At 42.7% G+C, this 24,989-nt stretch overlaps 1 protein-coding gene across 3 annotated transcripts in view; it reads left to right on the plus strand.

Annotated features, from left to right (window-relative positions):
• The window catches only part of LRGUK (leucine rich repeats and guanylate kinase domain containing), a 1,953,320-nt gene that overhangs the window by 1,877,667 nt on the left and 50,664 nt on the right, over positions 1–24,989 (plus strand). For all 3 annotated transcript variants that reach the window (XM_044088664.1, XM_044088665.1, XM_044088666.1), the window contains one exon: positions 24,343–24,515. In XM_044088664.1, the coding sequence (XP_043944599.1) occupies positions 24,343–24,515 (173 nt within the window). The remainder of the gene's footprint in view (positions 1–24,342; positions 24,516–24,989) is intronic.

Consider the following 24,989-nt stretch of genomic DNA (forward strand, 5'->3'; position numbering starts at 1 on the left):
AACAGGGGACTGGAGACCCATTTTGGATCTCAGCAGGCTGAACAAGTCAGTCAAGAAAACAAAGTTCTGGATGGTAACACTGCAATCCATTCTTCCCTGTCTGGGACAGGACAACTGGATGTGCTCTATCAAACTCCAGGATGCATACTACCATATAAAAATGGACAGACTGTCAAGGAGATATCTATGCTTCTGGCTGGGAGCCATTCACTATCAGTTCAGAGCTCTGCCCTTTGGTTTCAGCACAGCCCCCAGGGTGTTCACCAAATGCATGGCAGTAGTTGCGGCTCACCTGAGGCATCAAGGATTCTGGGTGTTTCCATATCTAGATGACTGGCTCCTTACTGCCACCACAGAGCATCAACTAATCAGGGCAAGGGAATACACAATCCGCTCTTGCTCTCAACCTGGGATCACTATAAACTACAAAAAATATGCCTTGTTGCCTTGTCAATATATTACCTTTATAGGGGCAGATTTAGACACAAGGGCCATGATAGCAAAGCTGCCTCAAGAAAGAGTATTAACGATCCGTCTCCAAGTTGTCATGCTGTTCACACAAAAGAGGATTCAAGCAAGATTTGTCTTCAAGGTGCTAGGTTCTGTGGCGGCAATCACTCTGTTCCCTGTGACTCACTTCCACATGAGAATTCTACAGTGGCTATTTGCACAATGGTCATTCCAGAATTTACCCATGTCAAATTAGAATCTGATCATGAAATCCTGCAAAAGGGATCTGGAGTGGTGGCTTCACTCCCCTATAGTGACAATAGGCAGGCCGTTTCTACCCCCCCCCCTCCCAACCTGTAGCCACAGTGACCACGGACACTTCCCAGATAGGGTGGGGGGGCATTATCTGGGACAGACTGTTCAAGGGACTTGGCAGAAAAATGAGTACCACTTGCACATCAGTGTCCTGGAGATAAGAGCGTTGCTCCTGGCATTGCAAGCACTTCAGAACTCTCTACCTACAGGGACTATAGCAATTCAAATGGACAACATAGCGGTAGTATGGTACATCAACAAACAGGGTGGAACCAGGTCTTATCCTTTGTGTCGAGAGGCTCTACGAGTTTGGCAATGGGCGATGTCTTCCCAACACTTACTGGTTGCAATGCACATCCCGGGGAAATCTAACGTGATAGCGGACAAGCTCAGCCAGCCTATCCTGATGCCCCACGAGTGGTCCCTGAAGGAGGAAGTTGCAGACTTGATTTTTTGCAAATGGGGCCAGCCATGCTGCGAACTGTTTGCCACCCCCCTCAACAACAAATGCAGCAGCTACTTTGCCCTAGTCCCACCACTGGGACAGTCACCCAGGGAAGCATTTGTTCACGATTGGCCACGAGGACTGCTTTTTATGCCTTTCCACCTTTTCCCCAAGGTTCTTCAGAAAATACAGTTGTTGGGTTGCAAGTTAATCCTAATTGCCCCTTACTGGCCTCGTCAGATATGGTTCCCATTCCTTTGGCCTCACCTGCAAGGGGAGCCTTGGATCCCGGACCCAGTGCCAGATCTTTTGAGACATCAGTCGGGGGCTCTCCATCCTTTCATTCAAACTCTGAAGCTCACAGCTTGGTTTCTCCACTTCCGGTCTTTGCCAGGCTTTCCGATATTTCTCCAGCAGTTCAACACATTTTGATTTCCTATGCTAGTAAATGGAAGAGGTTCTCTTATTGGGCAGGTTGATCCCTTTACGGCTCCCATTTCAAAGATTCTTGAATATCTTGCTGAAACCTTTGACCAAGGAGCAGCTGCAGCTGCTATCCAAATTCACTTAACTGCCATTTCAAATTTCTATATGGGAGAAATGGGTTCCAGTATCATGTCCCATAGATTATGCAAGGCATTCCTAAGAGGTACTACCCTATTAAGACCTCCAATAAGAGAACCTCTTCCCCCCTGGAATCTAAATTTAGTTTTAGATGCTCTGATGCTTCCTCCCTTTGAACCATCTGCTTCTTGTCTGCTCAAATTTCTGACTTGGAAGACCCTTTTCTTGGTTGCTATTACCTCAGCTAGAAGGGTTTCAGAATTACAGGCTTTATCTATTCATCCCCCGTACTTGGTTTTCCATAAAGATCGGGTTTGTCTCAGAACAAACCCCTCCCTTCTTACCCAAGTTATGTTCTGACTACAATTTGAATCAGTCCATAGAGCTTCCTGTGTTCTTCCCAAATCATGGGACAAGGCAGAATATAAGCTTCATCAATTGGATGTTCATAGACAGTTATGTTTCTATTTACACAGGACCAAGGAATTTAGAAAATCTGATCAATTGTTCATATCCTTTGCGGAAAATAAAAGAGGTTGTGCAGTCTCAAAGGTGACTTTATCAAAGCGGCTTTCAGACACTATAATGCATTTCTACCAGATGCGTAAACAAAACCTTCCTGGGAAAATTAGAGGGCATTCAACAAGATCCTTGTCTACTTCTATTGCCTTTCAAGCCAGATTGCCTTTGGATTCAATCTGTGCAGCAGCTATATGGGCTAATCCTCATACCTTTATCACTCATTACAAAGTAGATGTAGCCTCCCAGAACAGGGCATCCTTTGGTTCCACGGTCCTGAAGAGTTTTTTTCCAGTGAGCCACCTAAGAATCAGGTGCTAGGGACGCTGTCCCAAACAACAAGAATGAAGGCGGGATATGGACAACATAACATAAAGAAGTTATGTACTCACCATAACGTTCCATGTTTGTTGTCCTTGATCTCGCCTTCCTTCTTGCATTCCTCCCTCCTTCCCCTTCCTTCAGGATCAAGAGGAATTCCTTGTTTTATTGGCTTTACTGGCTTAGTTTCCTTTATACCATACCTTATGGTTAGTCTCAGTCTACTACTATTACTATTGTGGAGGGATCACACCTTTATATGTAGGTGTCATCGGATATGTAGAGTAAAGTATATCTCTTGTGTATTTATATGGTCTAGTGTTGGGTTATCACAAACGAGATCTGGGTAACTGCTGCTAGGCATGCTGGGATAGGGGCTAGCCTTGAGCCAGTAAAAGCTCTCGAGCTATAGTATACGGCTGAGTCGAGCCAAGGATTGGCTCCGAACCCAAACAGCAAGAAGGAAGGCGAGATCAAGGACAACAAACATGGAACGTTATGATGAGTACATAACTTCTTTTTTTTAGACAGCGACATTGGTATACATACATTAACAGAAGAGAAAACAAACCACAGTAACATTTTTCATGTAGTATACATATATAAATGGTCATTGCCGACTCCAACATGACATACATTGCTCAATACATGTCTTCCTTAAACCTATTTCCTCCTCTTGAACATTATTCTTCATGTATTCTTATAAATTCCTTTTATTTTTGTGTCATTTGCTCCTTCCCTTTTCTAAAGATTCTGGCTCCAGTGTTTTTTCAATTCCTTTACAATATTCATTACTTGAATTATAGTTGGTTTAGCTTTTGATTTCAATTTTCTAGTAATTGTTCTTTATTAGCAGCCAATAATATTAAACATAGTAAGGCTTTACTAGGTCTAGGCAATTCACAGCCTCTGCCCCAGTTCAAAGGAATCTTTTCCTTTGTTACAATGGTTTGCTTCATCAACATTTCTGACAAAGTACGCTGTAGAAAATTTTTAAAATCTGTCAACCCATTGCATTCCCAAAAAAATATGTTCCCAATTACCTCTCTGATGTCCTTCAAGAATGCAACTGCAGTCATAACATATGGGTTGTCCTGCCTCAGGCAGCCCTCGGTCGGCCGGATTCCAAAGTCTGGGTCCAGCGTCGGCTGGTGTCGCCTCCTCTCCGACATCAGAATGACTGGAGTATAAAGGCATCGGCCGACGCCATCTTCTTCAGTCTTTCTTGCCGCGCGGTGCCCGATGCAGAAGCAGTTCGCAAGTGCCGGTCGGTCAGCTCCTGTGTTTTCAGTACCGAAGTCATCTAAAAGCTAAGTACCCCGTTGGGGAACATTTTTTCTTGCCTCAGCCGATGTCAGAACAAATTGAGAAAGTTAATAATTGTTTGTCTTGTGGTAAACAAATACCTCATAAGGACTTCCATTCTTATTGCCTCCCTTGCCTGGGCCCAGACCACGACGTCTCGGCCTGTGCTGCCTGTGCTTGCTTTAATAAGCGCACTCTCAGGCGCCGGGAAGAATTTGCCGAAACCTTTTCGGCGAATCTTTCGCTTATATCATGCCGTCGGAACAACCGACAACTCAATCTACCAAAAAACGAAAGGACCGGGACCCGAAATTCTCTGCCCGCGTCATCCACTGATACTCCTTCTAAACCCTCCGCGAGTGCTTCGGTCCCTTCGGAAGCGGTAATTCAACCGCTCCAGGCCGACGACACAGCGTTAACACGTCCTTCGGTCTCGGAGTCTACACCGGTGCCGGTTGTTGATTTTCCTCCAGAAACCGAAGTTCTGGATCTACCCGACAGCATTCCTGTGGACAAGGTTACTCCTGCACGTGGGGCAGCTAGGCCTCCTGTATCCATGTCCATCAAGGCCTTTGCACGTGCTAAGGCCGCCAGCCAGGCCAAGGCCCATCCTAAACCTACTGCCCAGGCCCCTTCTTCTGATAAACAGATCATGTCTCTTGCTGCAGATCTTATTTCTCTTATCAGGGGGTTTCAGCCTCATCCAGACAGAGGTTCTCAGCCGCCTGCAGAGAAAAGGCCCAGAACTGAGCAGGCCGACAACCTCTCTTCAGATGAAGCCTCTGGGGATTCTGAGCATTCAGATACCCAAGAAGAATTCTTCCAGGCCTATGAGGACTCTGATGCTGAGGAATCAATTCCCTTTGCCTCTCCTCCAGAGGATTTTTTGTTTGGTGAAGTCCTACACTCCAGTTATGGATGTCCTGGATGATGTTTTCTCCGACTCCAGTGCTAACCCTGATTCTCTCCCTCCTGCTCCTGTCAAGCCAGACAGATATTATAGGGTCCCTGACACCCACAAACATCTCTTTAAGGCCCATTCTGTGGATCTAGAAACTATTTCACAGGGCCCCAAGGGAGTGGCTACTTCCACAGCCAAGAATCCACTGCCAGCAGATAGGGAAGCTAGGTCCCTGGAGAGATGGGGTAAAAAAGTTTATACCTCTACCACCCTGGCCATGAGGTCACTTAACTGCCTTTTTCATATGTTTCAGTACCAGGATTTTTTACTGGATGATTTACAGAAAAAGCTAGCCTCTCCTGAGCCTATTGATAGAAAGGCATTGCAGGATCTAGTACATAACACTCAGCAGGTTAGCAATCATTTTCTTCAGTGTGGTTATGATGCATTGGAGGCTTCATGTAGGGCAGCTATGACTGGGGCTGTTATACGTAGACATGCTTGGTTAAAAGAACAGCCACTGCCAGACCATGTTAAAATAAAGTTACTTGATGCACCTCTGGAAAAACACAAGCTTTTTGGTGCTAATGCACAAGATGTGTTGAAGTCCATTGAGGAAAAAGCTAAATCAGTACAGACAGTCAAAGATTTCCTCCAGGTTCAGCCACCCAGATTCAGCAGGAATTGGCCTTCAAAGAATTGGTCCTTTCCAGACACTGACAAGTTTCAAAGGGGAAAAAACAGGCGTGCCCGAGGTAGAGGGCAATACCGAGGCTCCTACAGGGGCCGCCAGTGGCAACCACCAAATCAAAGAAGTGGCGCAGGCAGTCCAGCTGCACCACAAGGACAACCACAATGACTTTACTTTCATACCGTCTACAAAGGCTCAAAGAGAAGCACCTTTGGGCGGAAAATTATCCTTATTCTCAAAAAACTGGCATATCTTAACCAAGGACAACTGGATTCTGGATTTAATAGACAAAGGTTACAGATTCCACTTCCATACTTTACCAATAAGACAAGGCATGCCAAACCTGCCACTTCATCAAAGGGCAGAGGCACTCATTCAAGTTTCACAGCTGTTAAATATAAAAGCAATAGAAAAGGTCCCTCCACAGGAACAAGGCCAGGGATTTTATTCAAGACTGTTCCTTGTTCCAAGAAAGGAAAACAAATGGAGGCCTATACTGGACTTGTCTACTCTAAATATTTATCTCATTGTGCCAAAGTTCAAAATGCTGACGTTGCAGCAACTCCTTCCCATGCTGGGCAAGGGGTCTTGGCTGGTCACTCTGGACCTCAAGGAGGCATACCTGCATGTCCCAGTCAGACAAAGCTGCAGAAAATACCTCAGATTTCTTGCAGGGACAGAGCATTATCAATTCTCAGCATTGCCGTTTGGCTTATCTACTGCGCCCAGAGTGTTCAGGAAATGCCTGGCATCAGTAGTGGCACACTGCAGATGCCGGGGGATTCAACTATACCCCTACCTGGACGACTGCCTCATACAAGCAGACAACAAACAAACCTTGATAGCAAACTTGGACTATGTCATTCAATTACTACAGGCCTTGGGATACACAGTCAACATTCAGAAATCAAGACTTCAGCCATTCCAACAGATTATTTTCCTAGGAGCCAAGCTGGACACAAAAACACAAATGGCTTATCTCACAGAGGAAAGACAACAGCAGTTACCAGAGTACTTCAAAGGCCTAGCAAAGCTCTCCCAGCTGACTGCAAGGAAAATCCTGCAGGCCCTGGGGTTCATGGCATCTTGCATTCTTCTGATACCTTTGGCAAGACGTCATATGAGAAAGCTGCAATGGTACTTAAAAAGCTTATGGTCCCAACACAGCCAAAGCCTAGAGGACGTAATCCCACTCATTCCATGTCTGCAAAGAGAATTTTTGTGGTGGGCTCAAACAAGTCAGTTAAACAAAGGCATGTCTTTCAACAAACCTCAAGCAGGTCAAATGATTACAACAGACGCCTCAGACCATGGTGGAACATGGAGGGCAGATGCATTCAAGGTCAATGGACACCAAGGGAAAGGCATCTGCACATAAACCAAAAGAGATGTTGGCAGTGATACATGCAATCGAGACTTTCGAAAAATCACTTCAACAAGGACATTTGCTAATAAGGACAGACAACACCACTGTTATGTGGTATATAAACAAGCAGGGAGGCACTCATTCTTATCCCCTCTGCAGACTAACAATGATTCTCTGGGAAAAATCCCTAAGTCTGAAGATACATTTGCAATCCCAGTTTGTGCCAGGCAAGGACAATGTACTGGCGGACAAGCTGAGCAGAAATTTCTTGGATCCACATGAATGGATGCTGCATCCACACATTTTCTCACAAATAACAAGGACATGGGGAAGACCAGACATAGATCTCTTTGCTTCTCACATGAATCATCACCTGGAAAAGTTCTGTACAAGGACCCACCATCCTCTAGCCTGGAAAACGGATGCTCTCTCCTTCAGCTGGAATTCCCTAACAATTTATGCATTCCCTCCTCTGCCACTGCTGACCAAGGTGATACTGAAGATCAAAGCAGAACAACCTACAGGCATTTTGATAGCTCCAGACTGGCCAAGGCAGCACTGGTACCCATTGCTGTTGAGCATAACTCGGACCAAACCGTGGCCTCTGCTTCTAACACAACACAATTACAGGACTGTTCATCAAAACCTGAAAACATTGCATCTGACAGCCTGGAGGTTACCATAACTCCTTCCGATATCTCTCTTTCCAAAAAAGTTCAAGAGATCTTACTGGAAGCACACAGACCTTCCACCAGAAAAAACTATTCAGCCAAGTGGAAGAGATTCATCATCTGGAATGCTAACAGGGGTCAGGATACAACAGTATTGAGTATACCTCAGATATTGGAATACTTGGCAGAAATGTTTCATACTGGTCTCTCATATTCTTCCATAAAGATTCATGCCTCAGCAAAATACAATTGTGATCCACCTGTGTTTTCACATCCTTTGCTAAGACAGTTCCTAAGAGGGATAAAGAATATCAAACCTCCCAGGAAACCGCCAGTACCTGCATGGGACCTCAATTTCGTCTTGGAAAAATTAACTCTTCCTCCCTTTGAACCAGCAGCAACTTCAGAAATGCAATTTCTCTCATGGAAAACGGTTTTCCTATTGGCAATCACATCAGCAAGAAGAGTCTCGGAGATACAGGCACTCATGGCAGTACCTCCTTTTCTCATTTTTCATCAGGACAGAGTCTCTCTAAGAACCAATCCTTCATTCCTGCCAAAAGTAATTTCCAGGGTGTCTCTAAATCAAGCCATTCACCTGCCTACTTTCTTCCCCAATCCTCAAAACAGGGGGGAAGCACTGCTGCATACTTTGGACATACACAGGCAACTACGCTGCTACTTGGACAGAACAAAGGCCACCAGAAAGTCTGACCAACTGCTTGTAGCCTATACTGCTGGAGTACAAGGAAAAGCAATCTCCAAACAAACAATTTCCAAATGGATTGGACACTGCATCAGATTCTGCTATTCTTTTCATGGAAAAGGTGTGCCAGCCAATATTAGGCCACACTCCACCAGAGCTATAGCCACATCCACAGCTTTCCTAAGAGGAGTGGCTACAAAGGACATTCTAGAGGCTGCTACATGGAGCTCCGTGCATACATTTACCAAGCACTACAACCTGCCTTTATACTCCAGATCCTGAGCAGGCTTTGCTTTGGCAGTCCTGCAGGGCATTTTAGCTACACCATCACTTTCTTAGTTCCAACCACCCACAGCTTGGCTATGGTATTCAACCCATATGTTATGACTGCAGTTGCATTCTTGAAGGACAGTACAGTTTTGTACCTACCATAAATGTAGATGTCCGATAGATATGCAACTGCAGTTGGATTTTCCCACCCTCCTACCCCTCTGCAACCTTCTTTATGGGTCCACTACCCCTATTCCTATTAGCTGGGGGTATCTCCTATGGTGTATCTGTTTATTACTGTTGTGCATATCTGGAATTGTTTATCCATTCACCAAATTTAGCCTTCCGAGGAGGGCACCTGGCATCTGGGGCAAGAAACACTGAAGAAGATGGCGTCGGCCGATGCCTTTATACTCCAGCCGTTCTGACGTCGGAGAGGAGGCGACACCAGCCGACGCCGGACCCAGACTTTGGAATCCGGCCGACCGAGGGCTGCCTGAGGCAGGACAGCCCATATGTTATGACTGCAGTTGCATATCTATCGGACATCTACATTTATGGTAGGTACAAAACTGTACTTTTCTCATCACACCTCCATCATTTGCTATTTATGTAAGGAAAAATTATCTGACGTCTTGCTTGGACTATAACAGTATGTATGCAGACAGCCTTCTGGACTTTTTTGCATACTTGGGAGCCAAACAAACAATGCCCCATTGTTCCCTTGTATATTACCTTTCCATTCTCTCTCTCCCCTTGTCTTTCCTAACTTCCACTGATGGATAATCACATGCCCTTCTAATTATCCCTCTTTAATAGCAACTTCTGTTCCAGACTCAAAGAAAATCTCTACCAAAGCTGGTCTTTTGCTTAGCACTCTTTTACCCCTTTCTCTTCACCCGTGCTATGTTATTAATCCCTGTTAGTAATGGCAATCTTTAACCTGCAGTCCAAATGTCTGCTTGGCCTCAGCCCACTCTATTACCTTTCCCTGTCTAGTTGCTTACTCCCAATACCCTGGTTCCTTTGCTAATTTTCTCAAACAAATTTCAACCCTTTCTTGCCTATTCTGTGTACCACCACTTGCAGTCATCCCTATTAGTTAAGTCTCCATTCCCATGTTGGCTTAATTTTTAGAATATGTTCGGCTACAAATGGAGGTATTTTTTATCCAAGTAGAGTGGAGTCTTCACTGCTGTCCCTTTTGAAACAGCAATGCCTGGTTGTGTTCACTTCCCTTGAATTATCCTGATTAGAGGCAATATTGTATGCTGCAAAGAGGCAGCAAGAAACAAATAACAATTACTTTGGTCATAGCATCATTTTAGGAACATTTTGAGTGTCTTTCTTAACATAATAATTTAAAAACAGGTGTAATTTTTCATTTGATTAATAGAGTTGTGGCTTCAAAAACACTGACTTAGGATGTAGCTTTTGACTGAAACAAAAAAGATGTGTACTGACATCTAGCAGCAACAGCTTTACATTTTAGGCAACAAATTTAAATCACTGCCATAGGAAAGAACACCTGGAGAAGATGATCAGATGCTGGAATAAACCATGTTATTGTAACATTGAAAAAGGGGGCAAAGGGTAAACTTCTGATGTTAAGGTGAGTACCTCAAATAATTGTCCTTTCTTTGAATGAAGCCTGTTCACTCCAGGACTCCCTAAAATAAAATATTTACTATTTATATGTAGTAATTTTGGTATTGGTTATTTAAAGTCATGGAAGTGTGGGAGATATTAATACCCCACTTAGAGAATGCTTCAACTGCATAGAAAATACTGCATTGAATTTGTTTCCTTAATAACTGTGGTCACTTGAATATCAGCATTTCTAATGATGTGTTAGATTAAGTGTGTTTTTGATCCTGGGGATGCTGTAAAGCAGTGGTTCCCAAACTTTTTCGATTCTTGGCTCCCTTGCTGAATCCAGGTTTTCCCAAACCCCCCGCGGCACGCATAAAGTGCATATTATAGGGCTTTGTCAAACCATAAAAAAAAATCTACCTTTGACTGAACTCTTACATCCAACCCAAATAAAATTGCATGTATTTTCACCCTTTCCAACTCTCTTGGAGATTACCTTCCAAAACTTGTAGGAAGAAAGTCATACCACAAAAAACATCACTACAACTTTTACACAATTTAAGTAAGTTTAACAGTGACAACTTCATATCCAACCTAAAACATTATAATTGGCAAATACTAAAATCTCTGCCCCAGGATGAAACTGTCACTCATTTCAATGAAACCTTTTTCAGTGTGCTAAGCAAAACAACAAGCACCTATGACCTATCAGATGCAAAACAGTAAAATTTAACTATGCTCCATGACTATCAAAAGTCACAAAATAACTCATGTGGCTAAGTCTATAAATACATTTTACTTTAACTACAAGTCACTTTACATCAGTATTCTCTGAGATGCTTGAAATGTATTAGTCATATTTGCAGGTGCATCTTAGCATCTTAACGTGTTGAGTGGCACAATGCACTCTATAGTCCGGCACACTGATGTCCCTCTCACCAGGTTGAATAAGGAGAAAATTACAGTCAGCTGCCTGTCGGGTGCCAGGATCCGCCACATAACGCATGCACTCAAGTCACTCCACAACAAGTACAAATATGACTCTGTCATTGTCCATGTTGGAGTGAATGACTTGAGACGTACCTCCCTGGACTACATGAAAAGAGACATGGAAGAGCTCTTGGATCATGTGGCCCAGGCAGGTATGACCCTAGCCCTGAATAGCATCTTGCCTTCGCCCAGAATGATGCCACAATATAAGGATAAAATGATTGACTTCAACAATTGGCTAAGCTTATGGTGTCATTCAAAGGGGATCCAGTATCTGTCTGCCTGGGATGACATGATTGACAGACCACGATGCTTTGCCAGAGATGGTCTGCACCTGTCGCCCCTGGGATTCAGGTTACTGGCTAAGGCTCTTGCCACCCCTATAGTGCCTTTTTTAGGCAAACTTCAAAGGACAAAACCACCACCATAACAGGTACAAGCATGCAAAATCTGAAGGTAATGCTACTCAATGCTAGAAGTCTAAACCTCAAAATACACTCTCTCGAGGCACTCCTAAAATGGAGAACATTGATATCTGTGCAGTAACTGAGACCTGGTTCAAGGCTCCAGAGAGCACCCCTGCAATACCAGGCTACAACTCTTACCACACTTTTGGCCACCAAACCAGGACCGAAACACTAAAGGTGGAGGAGTGTCAATATTCACCAAGGATATTCACACCACCAGGCTAGTTGGCCAACACAATGTGTCTGAAATTCTCCAAGTGCAACTAACACTAGGTAAGACTGCAATCCAAATTGTAGCTTGCTACAGATGCCCCACCATACCCCAAGATTCTCACTACACCTTTCTAAACATACTGGAAAATATTAAGATAGAACCAAACACCCTAATACTGGGTGATTTTAACTACCCTGCCATTAACTGGGAAAACTACTCATGTCCCAACACCTTTGCGCAACGGTTCTTGGAATTCATAAATTCCTACGCCCTGGATCAACTAATCCATAGTCCCACCAGGGGCTCCAATATCCTAGACCTGGTCATTACCAACATGGGAAATCAATGCTCCATACCTATGGTCACCCCCGAGTTAGTCAGGTCTGACCATAAGCTAATCACCCTTAACATCCACATCCCACCCCCAACCCCCAGTAAAGAAACCACCATAAAAAACTTCTCCAAAGCCAACTTCACGCTACTCAAGTCAGAAGTGACAAACTTCATGACACCCATGCAGATGGGAACTGAAAGTTCAACTGCTGAATCCTACACTAAGGCACTGTATGAGCACATCCACTCATGCATGACTCGTGCCATCCCAAATAGAACCAAAATGCTCTCATCCAAAAAAAGGAAGCCAATCTGGTGGTCCCCTGCCATAAACAAACTTTACAACAAAAGGAAGAAACTTTTGCAGAAAAGAGGAAAATCCCAGGATGCAAAAAACTCCCTTACTAGCCTCAGTAAGAAACTGAGATGCCTCATAAAATCCTCCAAAGCTAATTACGAAAATAAAATTGCCAAAGATTCCAAAGACAACCACAAAGCATTCTATAACTATGTCAAGAATCTAAATGGCAATGCTCAGATCTGCTCTGAGCTAAAATAGAATGGCATTAAATATACTGATCCGAAGGATATTGCCAATATCCTGGCAGATCGATTCAGTGCCAACTTCAACCCCCTCTCACCCCCTAAATGGCCCATCTCAATACTGGAAGATTGCCAAATTCCAGTAATAATGGCCACACAGGTACAAAACGCACTCTCTAAAGCCAAGAATACAGCATCCATGGGACCAGATGACATCCCGGGCTGTGTACTACATGAACTACAATATGAACTGGCACCTCACCTAAGTGTCATGTTTAATCATAGCCTCACCTCAGGTTTCGTGCCCACTGAGTGGTGCAGAGCTACAGTTATCCCAATCCACAAGGGGGGATCCACCTTGGATCCCAGAAACTACCGTCCCATCAGTTTGACAAGCCTTATCTGCAAGGCCATGGAGTGTATTATCATGGAACTTATAAACAAAGACATTGGCAACCTTCAAACACTGGACCCCACCCAGTTTGAGTTTGTGAAGGGCCGATCTTGTCTCCTGAACCTGATTGACTTCTTTGAATCAGTCTCCAGAGCCATGGACAAGGGTAAGGTGGTCCACACAGCCTATCTAGACGTTGCCAAGGCCTTTGACACCATCCCCCACTCTGGAATCATAGATAAACTTAATAAGTTGGGCATTAATCGCTATGTCACCCAATGGGTTGCTGAATGGCTTACTGATAGAACCCACACTGTAAAAGTAGCCGACTCCAAATCCAGCTCCAGACAAGTGGAGTACCTCAGCGTTCAGTCCTGGGGCCGCTCTTGTTTGGCATCTACTTCTCTGAAGTACAGGTCAACACTAAGGGACTCTGGCTAACAAAGTTTGCAGATGACTGCAAACTGGGAGCCATTATTGAATCCCCAAATGATGTGGATACTCTACAAAAGGGCCTTACAGAAACAGATGCTTGGTGCCAGAGCCATGGGCTCAAGCTCAATGCCAAGAAATGTATTGTTATCCCATTTGGGAAAAAACATGTATCCATGAATTACCATATAGGTGGCAGTACACTAAACACAGAAAGTGTGATAAGAGACTTAGGGACACAGGTGGACAGTGGTCTCATCTTCGATAACCACATCGCCACAACAGTCAGGAAATCCTTCTATGTGGCACACCTCATCACAAAGGGCTTTTCATCCAGAAAAAGGAGGTCATTGTCCCACTGTACTCATCCCTCATTAGACCCATTATAGAATACAACGCCCCATTTGGTATGTACCTCTCAAGACATCTGCAACAACTGGAAAGGCCTCAGAAATACCTCACTAAAAGAATCACAGGCCTAAAGCAGATGCCCCACGCTGACCGCCTTAAAACTCCAGCTATACTCTGTCGCATATCGCCTACTCAGAGGCGATCTCTGCTTAACATACAAGGCCATGTCAAACCCAGAGCTGTTGGACATGCTACACTTAAAATCCCAATCCCTCAGAGCTACACGCTCCAGGGATCTAAACCTTGTCATCACAATAAACAAAACATGCTGGAGGGATAGGTTCCTGACCCAGAGACTCCCCAGACTCTGGAATAGATTGCCCATACATGTCAAGCAGAGTGCCTCTTTGGACCTCTTCAAGAGGAACCTTGACGATTGAATGGGAGAAAGGAAATTCACCCCAGGGATCACATCAGTTGCCCTGCTAGACAGGGGTCCAGGAAAGTAAATAATGTGGGAAGAAATAGCCAGGGAATTGTTATGGCTAGGCTTGTATAGGCCCTAGGGCTGATAGCCTAGTACCAACCTATGAACCTATAAATCCCTCTCTTTCCTCATTTATTTAAACAGCTTTTCCTTTAATAAAAAGCTTTCTAAATTATCAAACCATGGGTCAAATGCAATTGGTATATCCCTCAGTGACAACATTGAAGAAATACTATAAAGTACATCCATAGATTTTAATGAACACATCTCTTGCACATGCATGGTCATACACCCATTAAAATCTAAGGTTGCTCTTCATGTTTCCCCCTATGATGATGTCACCAAGGTTGATTTATATTTTGTCCTCAAACATGCTTGTAGGTGTAGCACTACTTTCCAAGTTCCCCCCAAAAAATAACCTGTGACCATAAGCATTCGTCAGTGAGAAAAAATGAAGACTCAGCACCATGCTGGAAACGTAAGAAAAATAATATGATCAATACATTTTAAAGCTGTTCTTCATGAATATAATGAATGATCACAAAGGGTAGTGGTTAGTCACAAAAACACACATTTTTAAGATTGATATGCCTTAACAGCAAAGAAGAGCGAAAAAAGTTGAATTAACAAAACAGCACAATTTCAATACTTTTTAGCAAATTACTGAGTTGGTGTGCCTGCAAGAAAGACCCACATCTTAACAACAACCTGAAATGGAATAAAGTGACACACAGAGCCAATTTAATTTCTAAAGGACTTTCAAATCATGCTGACAGGCATATATGACAAACTTTGCAGTTGGCTTCCTATATGTTAAGAAAAAAAATGATGACTTTTAAATGAAATAAATATAAATTACACATATATATATATATATATATATATATATATATATATATATATATATATATAATATAAAACTGTGGCAAATGTAATAAATTTGATAACCAGGTGAGAACACTAGGTAAGGGTGACTTCCCAAGACATGCTCCAAGTAGATTGCAATGCGATGTACAACAAAAATCTAAAAATATTTACAAGTATTCTCAAAAGTGTATCATTCAGTTGTGTTCAGGAGTTGTAGTATTGTATGAGGAAGTCGGGAGTGTCAGAGAAGTATGTAAGAGTGGTACAGGTTATGTACGAGCGTAGTGTGACAGCGGTGAGGTCTGCGGTGGGATTGACGGATGCGTTTAAGGTGGAGGTGGGGTTACATCAAGGATCAGCTCTGAGCCCTTTCTTATTTGCATTGGTGATGGACAGGTTGACAGACGTGATCAGACAGGAGTCCCCGTGGACAATGATGTTTGCAGATGACATTGTGATCTGTATTGAGAGTAGGGAATAGGTGGAGGAGACCCTGGAGAGATGGAGATATGCTCTAGAGAGAGGAGGAATGAAGGTCAGCAGGACTAAGACAGAATATATGTGTGTGAATGAGAGGGAGGATAGAGGAATGGTGATGCAAGGAGTAGAAGTGGCGAAGGTGGATGAGTTTAAATACTTGGGATCAATAGTTCAGAGTAATGGTGAGTGTGGAAGAGAGGTGAAGAGAGTACAGGCAGGCTGGAGTGGGTGGAGAAGAGTGTCAGGAGTGATTTGTGACAGACAAGTACCACTAAGAGTGAAAGTGAAGGTCTACAAGAGGGTAGTGAGACCAGCTAAGTTATATGGGTTGGAGACAGTGGCATTGGCAAAAAGGCAGGAGTTTGAGCTTGATGTGGCAGAGTTAAAGATGCTAAGATTTGCACTGGGTGTGACAAGGGTGGACAGGATTATGACTAAGTATATTAGAGGGTCAGCCCAGGTTGGAAGGTTTGGAGACAAAGCCAGAGAGGCAAGATTATGTTGGTTTGGACATGTGCTGAGGAGGGATGCTGAGTATACTGGGAAAAAGATGCTAAGGATGAAGCTACCAGGTAACAGGAAAAGAGGAAGGCCTAAGATAAGGTTTATGGGTGTGGTGAGAGAGGACATGCAGGTGGTTGGTGTGTCAGAGCAAGATGCAGAGGACAGGAAGAAATGGAAACAGATGATCCACTGTAGCGACCCCTAACGGGAACAGCAGAAAGAAGATGATGTTGATGATTCTCAAAAGTGTATCATTCCTTGTTACATAGCATCCCTTGAAAAGGAACTCCAACATATGAAATACTACTTAATTAGAAAAGGCATTTAAGATTCCCACTTGAAAAATCTGAACAGAAAGTGAACAAATTATATCCAAGTTGAAAAGCATTACTGCCACTCTTGAATTGTTATAGCAAATGTTGGTGTATTTTGTACATTAACCAAACTACAGTCTGTTTCAACTTGTCAGGCAAAGTTAACAACAAATGTGAAAGTAAGGACAGATTTGTGTTGAAAACATATGTAATAAATGGTGTGAGTCTGATAACATTCTGTAATGGCAAAACTAAACAATGGGTGAGCAGGCATGTTTTTTATAGACAGACTACATTAACCACAGAGTGGTAACAAGGGATACTGTGAAATGTACTGCCTTGATTTCAGCACTATTTCAGCTGTAGGTATTTTACTCATAACTGTTCTACTGAGGGATCCATAAAACATGGATAACTTGCCATGGTTTCTATCTGTAGTGGATACATGCAGGCTAGCAGTACAATCAGAATTTTTGCCAGACATATTGGAGAATATTACAAAACATGCATGTCTGATGCTAATAATGTACGTATGACATAAATATGAGGTCTGGTGGGTATATCACAGAAGAGCACTCACTTCCATCTCTCTAATTGTCATATATACTGAATCCATATACTCCTGTGAGTGTATATTTTTGTGTGTGTGTATTGTTTTGTTTTTGCTGCTCTTATTTTCTATCCAACACATATACACACAAATAAGGCATACCATTGCATACCTTAACACACACAGAAGTGCATGTTTACTGACTGCGGAAATGCAATGTAAGTACAGCACACAAAGCTGTGCTTGATAAATGAGCTGTTTAGGCTTCTTAGAATAGAATTTTGCATGAAATCATTTTGTTTTACTCATTTACTGGATAATAGAAAATGATACATTTTGCAGTTCACATTATAACCACAGAAGCTAAACTCATGAGCTATTTTCACTGTCATTTTATTCTCTCCTAGTTTCCTAGTACTCAAAAAACAGTAAAAAGGAGACAAGTATAGAAAACACAGTACTTCACCAAAAAGAAATATACTTGTTGAGGAAATAAGGCAACCTCCGTTCTTCTTGAAAATAAGTTGATTTAATGGTCCACCACAGCGAAATAAAGCACCATACAGTAACACAAAGCCACAGCAAAAACAGCAACACAAAGAGCATAAACGCTGATAAATTCCACTGCGTTTTCGTTTAAGAAACTTCTTCCGATGAAACAGAATACAAACTGAAGTTTCATGGAGCTCTTAAGTACTCTAAACAATTAAAGTTAATCACATAATTCACTCATTAAATGCCCTATTAAGCAATTAAAAATGCCTAATTTCCTAGTACTCACTTGTTCCACACGCAGACACTGGATTACAGGATTTTGTTCTTCCAACCACTAAGACTTTATCTTTCCATTGGGTTAAAGATTGTGTCATAGTAATTCTACAGTCTACAAAGCAAAATTAAGCATTTTGTATAGATCCTTATCTTCCATAGAGCAGATTTCAGTATCTACCTCGCATTATAAATGTGATGTTTTTCTCCTGTCTTCTTCTGATGTCATGGCAGTCAGAAACATTCTCACATGTTTGTCGTTCAGCTGCAGTGTAGCAGAGCTCTGTGTACACCGCCACAAACTGATCCCACCTCCATTTCAGTTCAAAACAGCAGATGGAAGGCCTTGCTCAATTCCGACAGACTGGTAGCCCTGACGTCATCGTGAACGTGATGACGTCAGCTCAAACACCGCAAAATTAAAAAACAAAAGAAAAAAAAAGAAAATCATAAATGAAGGGTATTAGTTTGCAGCGGTGTACACTTTGGGAACCCCTGCTGTAAAGTATTCTAAACATGATTTTACCATATGCATTGCAACTGCATAAATCTACAAAAATATGTGTATGTGGGTGGATATCTGTGGATGGCGTAAAGCAAATAACTTCAGAGGAAAACTGTTTGATTTCCACATTTAGCGGTGGTATATGACAAAAAATTTAGATTGCCATAAAAGAAAATTGATGATGATAGTGAGAATAGCTTATTATTAAGAATTCCATTTGGAAGCACTGAAAAAAAAATCACAATAAAGAATTATTGAACCTGAGAAATGTTTAGTGGTAAAATAAAGGAATTTCAGAACAGAAATAAAAAGTATTATTACAGTGGATGGAATTCTTCAAAGTAGTGTACTCTGGTATTATCGATAAGGGACTGAATAAAACTGTCAATTGCAAGGAATGGAAATGTAATGGATGAATGTAAGAATGTGGTAACTGGGAAAAGGGCAGTTGAAAGAAACATAAATGGAAACAAAAAACTATATTGTAAATTTTGAAGCATACTTATAGAAAGTGTTGACAATATATAATATAATAACAGTAAAGGAATGCTGAAACCAAAGAGCTACATAAATAATGCAATATTATAGCAACAAGAGATACTGAAACAGAAGAGGTATGTAAGTAATACATAACAGTATGGGATACTTAAACAGAACAGGTGATATATGAATAAAAGTATATTTTACAAAGCAGTAATTGATGAAATGTATAGAAAAATATTATAGGTTCATAGGTAAGTACTAGGCTATCTACCCGAGGTCATCTCTAAGCCCAGCCAGAATGTGTTGGCTTTCGCCGCCCCCTTAGATTAGTTCCCTGTGCCTCTGTCCAGCAGAGCCATTAGTTCCCTGTTCCTCTGTCCAGCAGAGCCACTGCAGTGATCCCCAGGGTAAATTTTCTGTATCCCATCCACTCGTCAAGGTTTCTCTTGAAGAGTGTTAGTGAGGGGTTCTACCTAATGTAGATTGGAATCCTGTTCCAAAGCATGGGGAGTCTCTGGGAAAGGAATCTATCCCTCCAGTATGGCCTGTTTATCATTGTGGTGAGGTTTAGATCCCTAGAGCATGTGGCTCTCTGGGATTTGTGTTTTTTTTTTTTAGGTGGAGCATGTCCATTAATTCTGGGTTGGACATGGCCTTGTATGACAGGCAGAGATCACCTCTGAGTAAGCGGTATGCAACCAAGTACAGCTGGAGTTTCTTCTGTTGGGCTGCATAGGGCATCTGTTTGAGGCCAGTAATCCTCTTGGTGAGGTACTTCTGTGGTCTTTCCAGCTGTTGCAGGTGTCTTGTAAGGTACATCCCAAATGGGGCGTTGTACTCTATGATGGGTCTGATGAGTAGAGGGGCACAGTAACCTCTTTTGTTCTAGATGCAAACCCTTATGTGATTAGGTGGGCCACATAGAAGGATTTTTTACCCACCTTGGCAATATGATTATCAAAGGAGAGATTACTATCTACCTGGGCCCCCAGATCCCTTATTACATTTTCTGTATTTAGGGGACTACCACCTATGTGGTAGTTCGCAGGTACTTTGTTTTTTCCAAAAGGGATGACTCTGCACTTTTTGGCATTTAGCTTGAGGCCATGATTTTGACACCAGGTATCCATCTCAGTGAGACCCTTCTGGAGGATGTGTGTATCAGCCGGAGAGTCAATTATGGCCCTCAGTTTGCAGTCATCTGCGAACCTGGTCAGCCATAGTCCTCCTGTGCTTACCTGTACCTCTGAGAAGTATATACCAAACAGGAGGGGTCCCAGGACTGAGCCCTGGGGGGGCGCCACTTGTAACCGGTTTAGAGCCGGTCCTAGAGCCTGCAACTCTCTCACCATGTGGGTTCTATCCGTGAGCCAATTGGCAACCCATCTCGTGACGTACGGGTTTATGTTTAGGCTGGTGAGCTTGTCTATAATACCAGAATGGGGAATGGTGTTGAAAGCCTTTGCGAGGTTTAGGTAGGCTGTGTGGACCTCCTTTCCCTCATCTAAATCCTTGGTAACTGTCTCATAGAAGTCCACTAGGTTTAGGAGGCATGATCTGCCCTTAACAAAGCCAAACTGGGTAGGGTCCAATGTTTGGAGGCTCCCAATGTCTCTGTTAATGAGTTCTATGATGATGCGCTCCATAGCCTTGCAGACCAGGCTAGTCAGGCTTATAGGCTGATAGTTTCTGGGGTCCATTGTGGCTCCACCTTTGTGGAGCGGGATAACTGTTGCTGTACACCACTCTATGGGCATGTAGCCTGTAGAGAGGCTGAGTTTGAACAGTGTGTTTAGGTGAGGGGTTAGTTCATTTTGGAGCTCGGGTAAGACAGAGCCTGGGACACTGTCCGGTCCCATTGAAGCTGTGTTTTTGGCTTTGGATAGGGCTGTTTTAACCTCTGGCTCAGTGCTTGCCGGGGCTCTACATTCTTCTGGTATGGTTATGGGCCCTTTAGGGGGTGAGAGGGGGGTGAAGTTTGCACTAAATCTGTCTGCCAGAATGTTGGCAATATCAGTCAGTTCAGTGTATTTTGTGCCATTCTGCACTAACTCAGAGAAGATCTGAGAGTTTCCACTTGGGTTCTTGACATGGCTGAAGAATGCTTTGTGGTTATCTTTGGAGTCCTTGGCAATTTTTCTTTTGAAGCTAGCCTTGGATGATTTTATGAGGGATCATAGTTTCTTGCTGATACTGATCAGGGATGTCTTTCCTTCTTGGGATTTTACTCTTTTCTGTACTAGTTTCCTCCTTCTTGTGTATAATTTGTTTATGGCAAGGGTCCACCAGACTGATTTCCTTTTCTTGAAGGAGTGAGTCTTGGTTTTGCTTGGGATAGCACGATCCATGCATTTTTGCAGGTGCTCATAGAGTGCCTTGGTAAGAGATTCAGCAGCTTGGACAGCATTGTCCTTTAGCATGGGGGCTGTGAACCTTTCCACCTCGGTCTTGAGTAACGTGAAGTTTGCTTTTGAAAAGTTTTTGATGGTGGTTTCCTTGATTGGGAGTGAGGGCGGAATGTGGATATCCAGAGTGATTAGTTTATGGTCTGATCTAACTAGTGAGGGGTTGACCTCCGGTGTAGAACACCGGTGCCCATGTTGGTGATGGCCAGGTCCAATGTGTTGTCACCTCAGGTGGGGGTGTTGACCAGTTGATTCAGGGTGTTCGAGTTTATAAATTCTAGGAAGCGTTAGGCAAGGGAGTTAGTACTTGAGTAGTTCTCCCAGTTAATGTTTGGGTAATTGAAATCACCCAGTATTAAGGTGTTTGATAGGAACTTCATATTTTCCAGTGTCTCCAGAAACATGGAATGTGGGTCTTGCGTCATGGTGGGTGATCTGTAGCAAGCTACAATTTAAATTGCGGTTTTGCCCTTTGTTAGTTGCACATGGATGATCTCTGAGGCATCGTGCTATGCCACTAACCTGAAGGTATGGGTATCCTTGATGAATATGGATACACCCTCGCCTTTTGTGTTTCGGTCTGGGTTCTATGGCTGAAAAGTATGGTATGAGTTATAGCCTGGTAGTGCTGGGGTGCTGTCTGGAGCCTTAAACCAGGTTTCTGTTACTGCACAGATATCGATGCTATCCATACTGAGGAGTGCCTCGAGTGCATGCATTTTGAGGTTTAGACTTCTGGCATTGAGTAGCATTACCCTCAGTTTTTGGTTACTTGTGCTATTTACGGGGGCGGGTTTGTCTTTTGAGCCTTGCCTAAAAAAAGGCACTATGGGGGCCTGGGCTACGTGATCAGAGAGCTCTTCCATGTCTCTTTTTATGTAGTCCAGGGAGGTACGTCTCAGGTCATTCACACCAACATGGACAATGACAGTCATATTTGTACTTGTTCTGGAGTGACCTGATTGCTTGTGTTATGTGGCGGATCCTAGTCCCTGACAGGCAGCTAACTGTAACCTTCTACTTGTCCAGCCTAGTTAGTGGGACATCAGTGTGCCTGACTATAGAGTCGACTATTACTAGTGTGTTGGGTATGTTATATTGCCTTAAGGGCTGTGATTGCGTGGCACACTGATTATGTGAAGTATGTGTTTCAAGGTTTGTGATGGGGTGTGAAGGTTGCTTGGATGTCTACTTTGGAGGTCTCTGTTGCTTTTGCAGATTTTTATTTAGAGTCTCCGAGTATGTTTTCGTGTATTTATGTGTGTTATTTGCCAGTGTTGGTTTAATAGGTCTATGTGAGACTGGTGGCGTGTTGCAAGTATTTCCCCTCTCCTCTTGACTGTCAGTTTCAGTCTTGGGTTGAGAGAGCTTTGCCTCCAGTTTGGCTGTATAATTGCATCTCTCGCATATATTAGTGTTTGGTGGTAGGAGGAGAGGGTTGTCTGTGTACATGAGGCAGTTGTAACATTGCCTCAAAATGCCCATATTCACCAGTTGGACTGGAGAGTACACCTGAAACTGCCCTTTGGACATGCCTGAATAGGTAAAGTGAGCTGTTTTACTGATTGGCTGGTAGGGATGAATAGAGAGTCTTGTCCTTCTGGACAGTATAGGGGGGGGTCTAGTGCTAGGGTTAATTAGTGCTTGCTATGAGTTTTGATCAAGTGCTGGGCTGTGAAATGAATGGTTTGAGTGTTTAAATTGAACATTTGTCTAGTTCCAAGGGAAAAATTGAAGAGTAGACTTTGTGGAGCTGGGAATAGTTTAACCCTAGCTAACCGGTGCTGCCCGGCACGCAAAACCGAGCAAATGCATTTTTTATAGCAGGGAAATGAAAGAGATAGAAATTAGCCCAAAATGGCCAATAAACTACTAACTTCTTTCCTGAAACCACTCCTCTAGGGACATATAGGCTGCTCAAAGCTCCTGTCTCTCACAGGTGAACAGAGAAACTTCCTTCTATCCAAGTAAGGTATGGGCAACACAGAAACTTGTAACATAGCCCTGAATTCAGGAATAACCTGAAAACTGGACTATACTAGTTCAGAAAGGCGGGAAACAAGTATATTTTTTTGGGATTTTTTTTTCCAGAAAATAAAGCAGATACAATATAAAAAAAAACCACTTTAAATGCACAGAAACAGCTATCTCACTTTAGTGTGTAGCCTACAACAGTTAAACAGATTATTTAAACACAAAAACGACTTAGTTCAAGTGCAGGCAGTAAATAAGTACAATATGTAGCAGAAACAAACTTTTTAAATCACAGAAACACTAAAAAATTGGTGTTTTAGGTGGAATTAGTTAAAGACAGCAAGAAAATGCAGAAAAATGATAATCACTCCAAAGTCTCTCTTTTGTCTCTCTGCTGCTGTAGAACTCTGCAGGACACAAGTGCAAAAAATGTGCAAATTTGCTTTTTATAGCAGGGAAATGAAAGACACAGAAATTAGCCCAAAATGGCTAAGTAACTAACTTCTGGGCTACAGCAAACAAGGCACTCAAATTTCGGAAGGAAACAGTTCAAATAAGCAGGCACAATAAGCCTTTAACCAGAATTTCCCAGCTCAGAAGGTCAGAATCTAGTCTCTTCTCCCACAAGAGTGCAGACCACAAACCTTCATAATGTAAAATAACTGGCCTGAAGCCCAAGTGCTTAAACCAGAACTAACGCGGTTTTAGAATAACAGACACTGAGCCTTCAATCAGCAATTCCCAATTTAGAAGGCTGTAAGCTACCTGTCCTGCCACAACAATGCAGTCCACAAACTTTCTTAATGTAAAACAACTAGTTTGAAGCCCAAGTGCTTAAACCAAAAGGCTTAGAATAACAGTTACAATTTAATCAGGCTACTACCAAGCAGTAATAACTGCAGCAGAATAATACAATTGAGTACTTTTAAGAAACACAAGCAAAATAAGGTAATAAAGTGGGAAGAAACACAATTACAGTAAAAACAGATGAATAAAGTGCATTTGTTTTATCTTGTATAAAAGAACAAATGTAAATGCAAACTTTTATAAATAAAGATATATTACCTGGCTTTTGACAAACTGACAATCACAAATATTGTTTATATTATTGCCAGTACTGTCCCATCCTGTTGCAACATCTTATTTGTTTTCTTTTTTCACCAGTTCAGAGTCTCGTGCAAGTTCTGGATTATCTATGCTATCATCTGCAGGAGCATTTTCATCTGAGGAGTCGCCACCTGCCAGCAGCCCATCTTTAGAGCTACAGAAAGGGCTACAAGGTGCTTTGGAAAGCCTAGGTATAGCAGGTCTTGGACTTGAGCTGGAAAAATTAAATGGTTTGTCTCTCTTTTTATTACATTTTACTTTATGTAGCACTTTATTTTATGTGACTGTATAATGATTACATAACATTCCATCTGCAATTAATTTACATGCCTCAGCTGTGTCTTTAGTCTAGAATTCTTGTCTAGAGCAACAAATGCTAAGTTAGAACAGAACATCTGAATTTAAGCTGTGCATGTCATTAATATTAATGTTGGCTCTGCCTTGTGGTGCAGAGAGCTAAAGCCCTGACTGGCCCCTGTGTCCCAAACAACCCATGTTCGACTAGCATAATGGGTGCTGGAGGGATTGGGTGGGGGAGGATGGGATTGAGAGGCTGACACCAGTTTTTTTCTATTTGGGTGAGAGAGAGACAGCCTTGGCTGTCTACAACAGCAGCATTAGGAGCCCAGTAAGCTCCACATTACCAGAATTGTATCACTTGGTTGGAAGGTTTCTGATGCACAGAAGTTTGCATGCATCTCCCA

The sequence above is a fragment of the Protopterus annectens genome, chromosome 11.part0, assembly GCF_019279795.1.
Source record: "Protopterus annectens isolate FY-2018-M chromosome 11.part0, PAN1.0, whole genome shotgun sequence".
Lineage (NCBI taxonomy): Eukaryota > Metazoa > Chordata > Ceratodontiformes > Protopteridae > Protopterus > Protopterus annectens.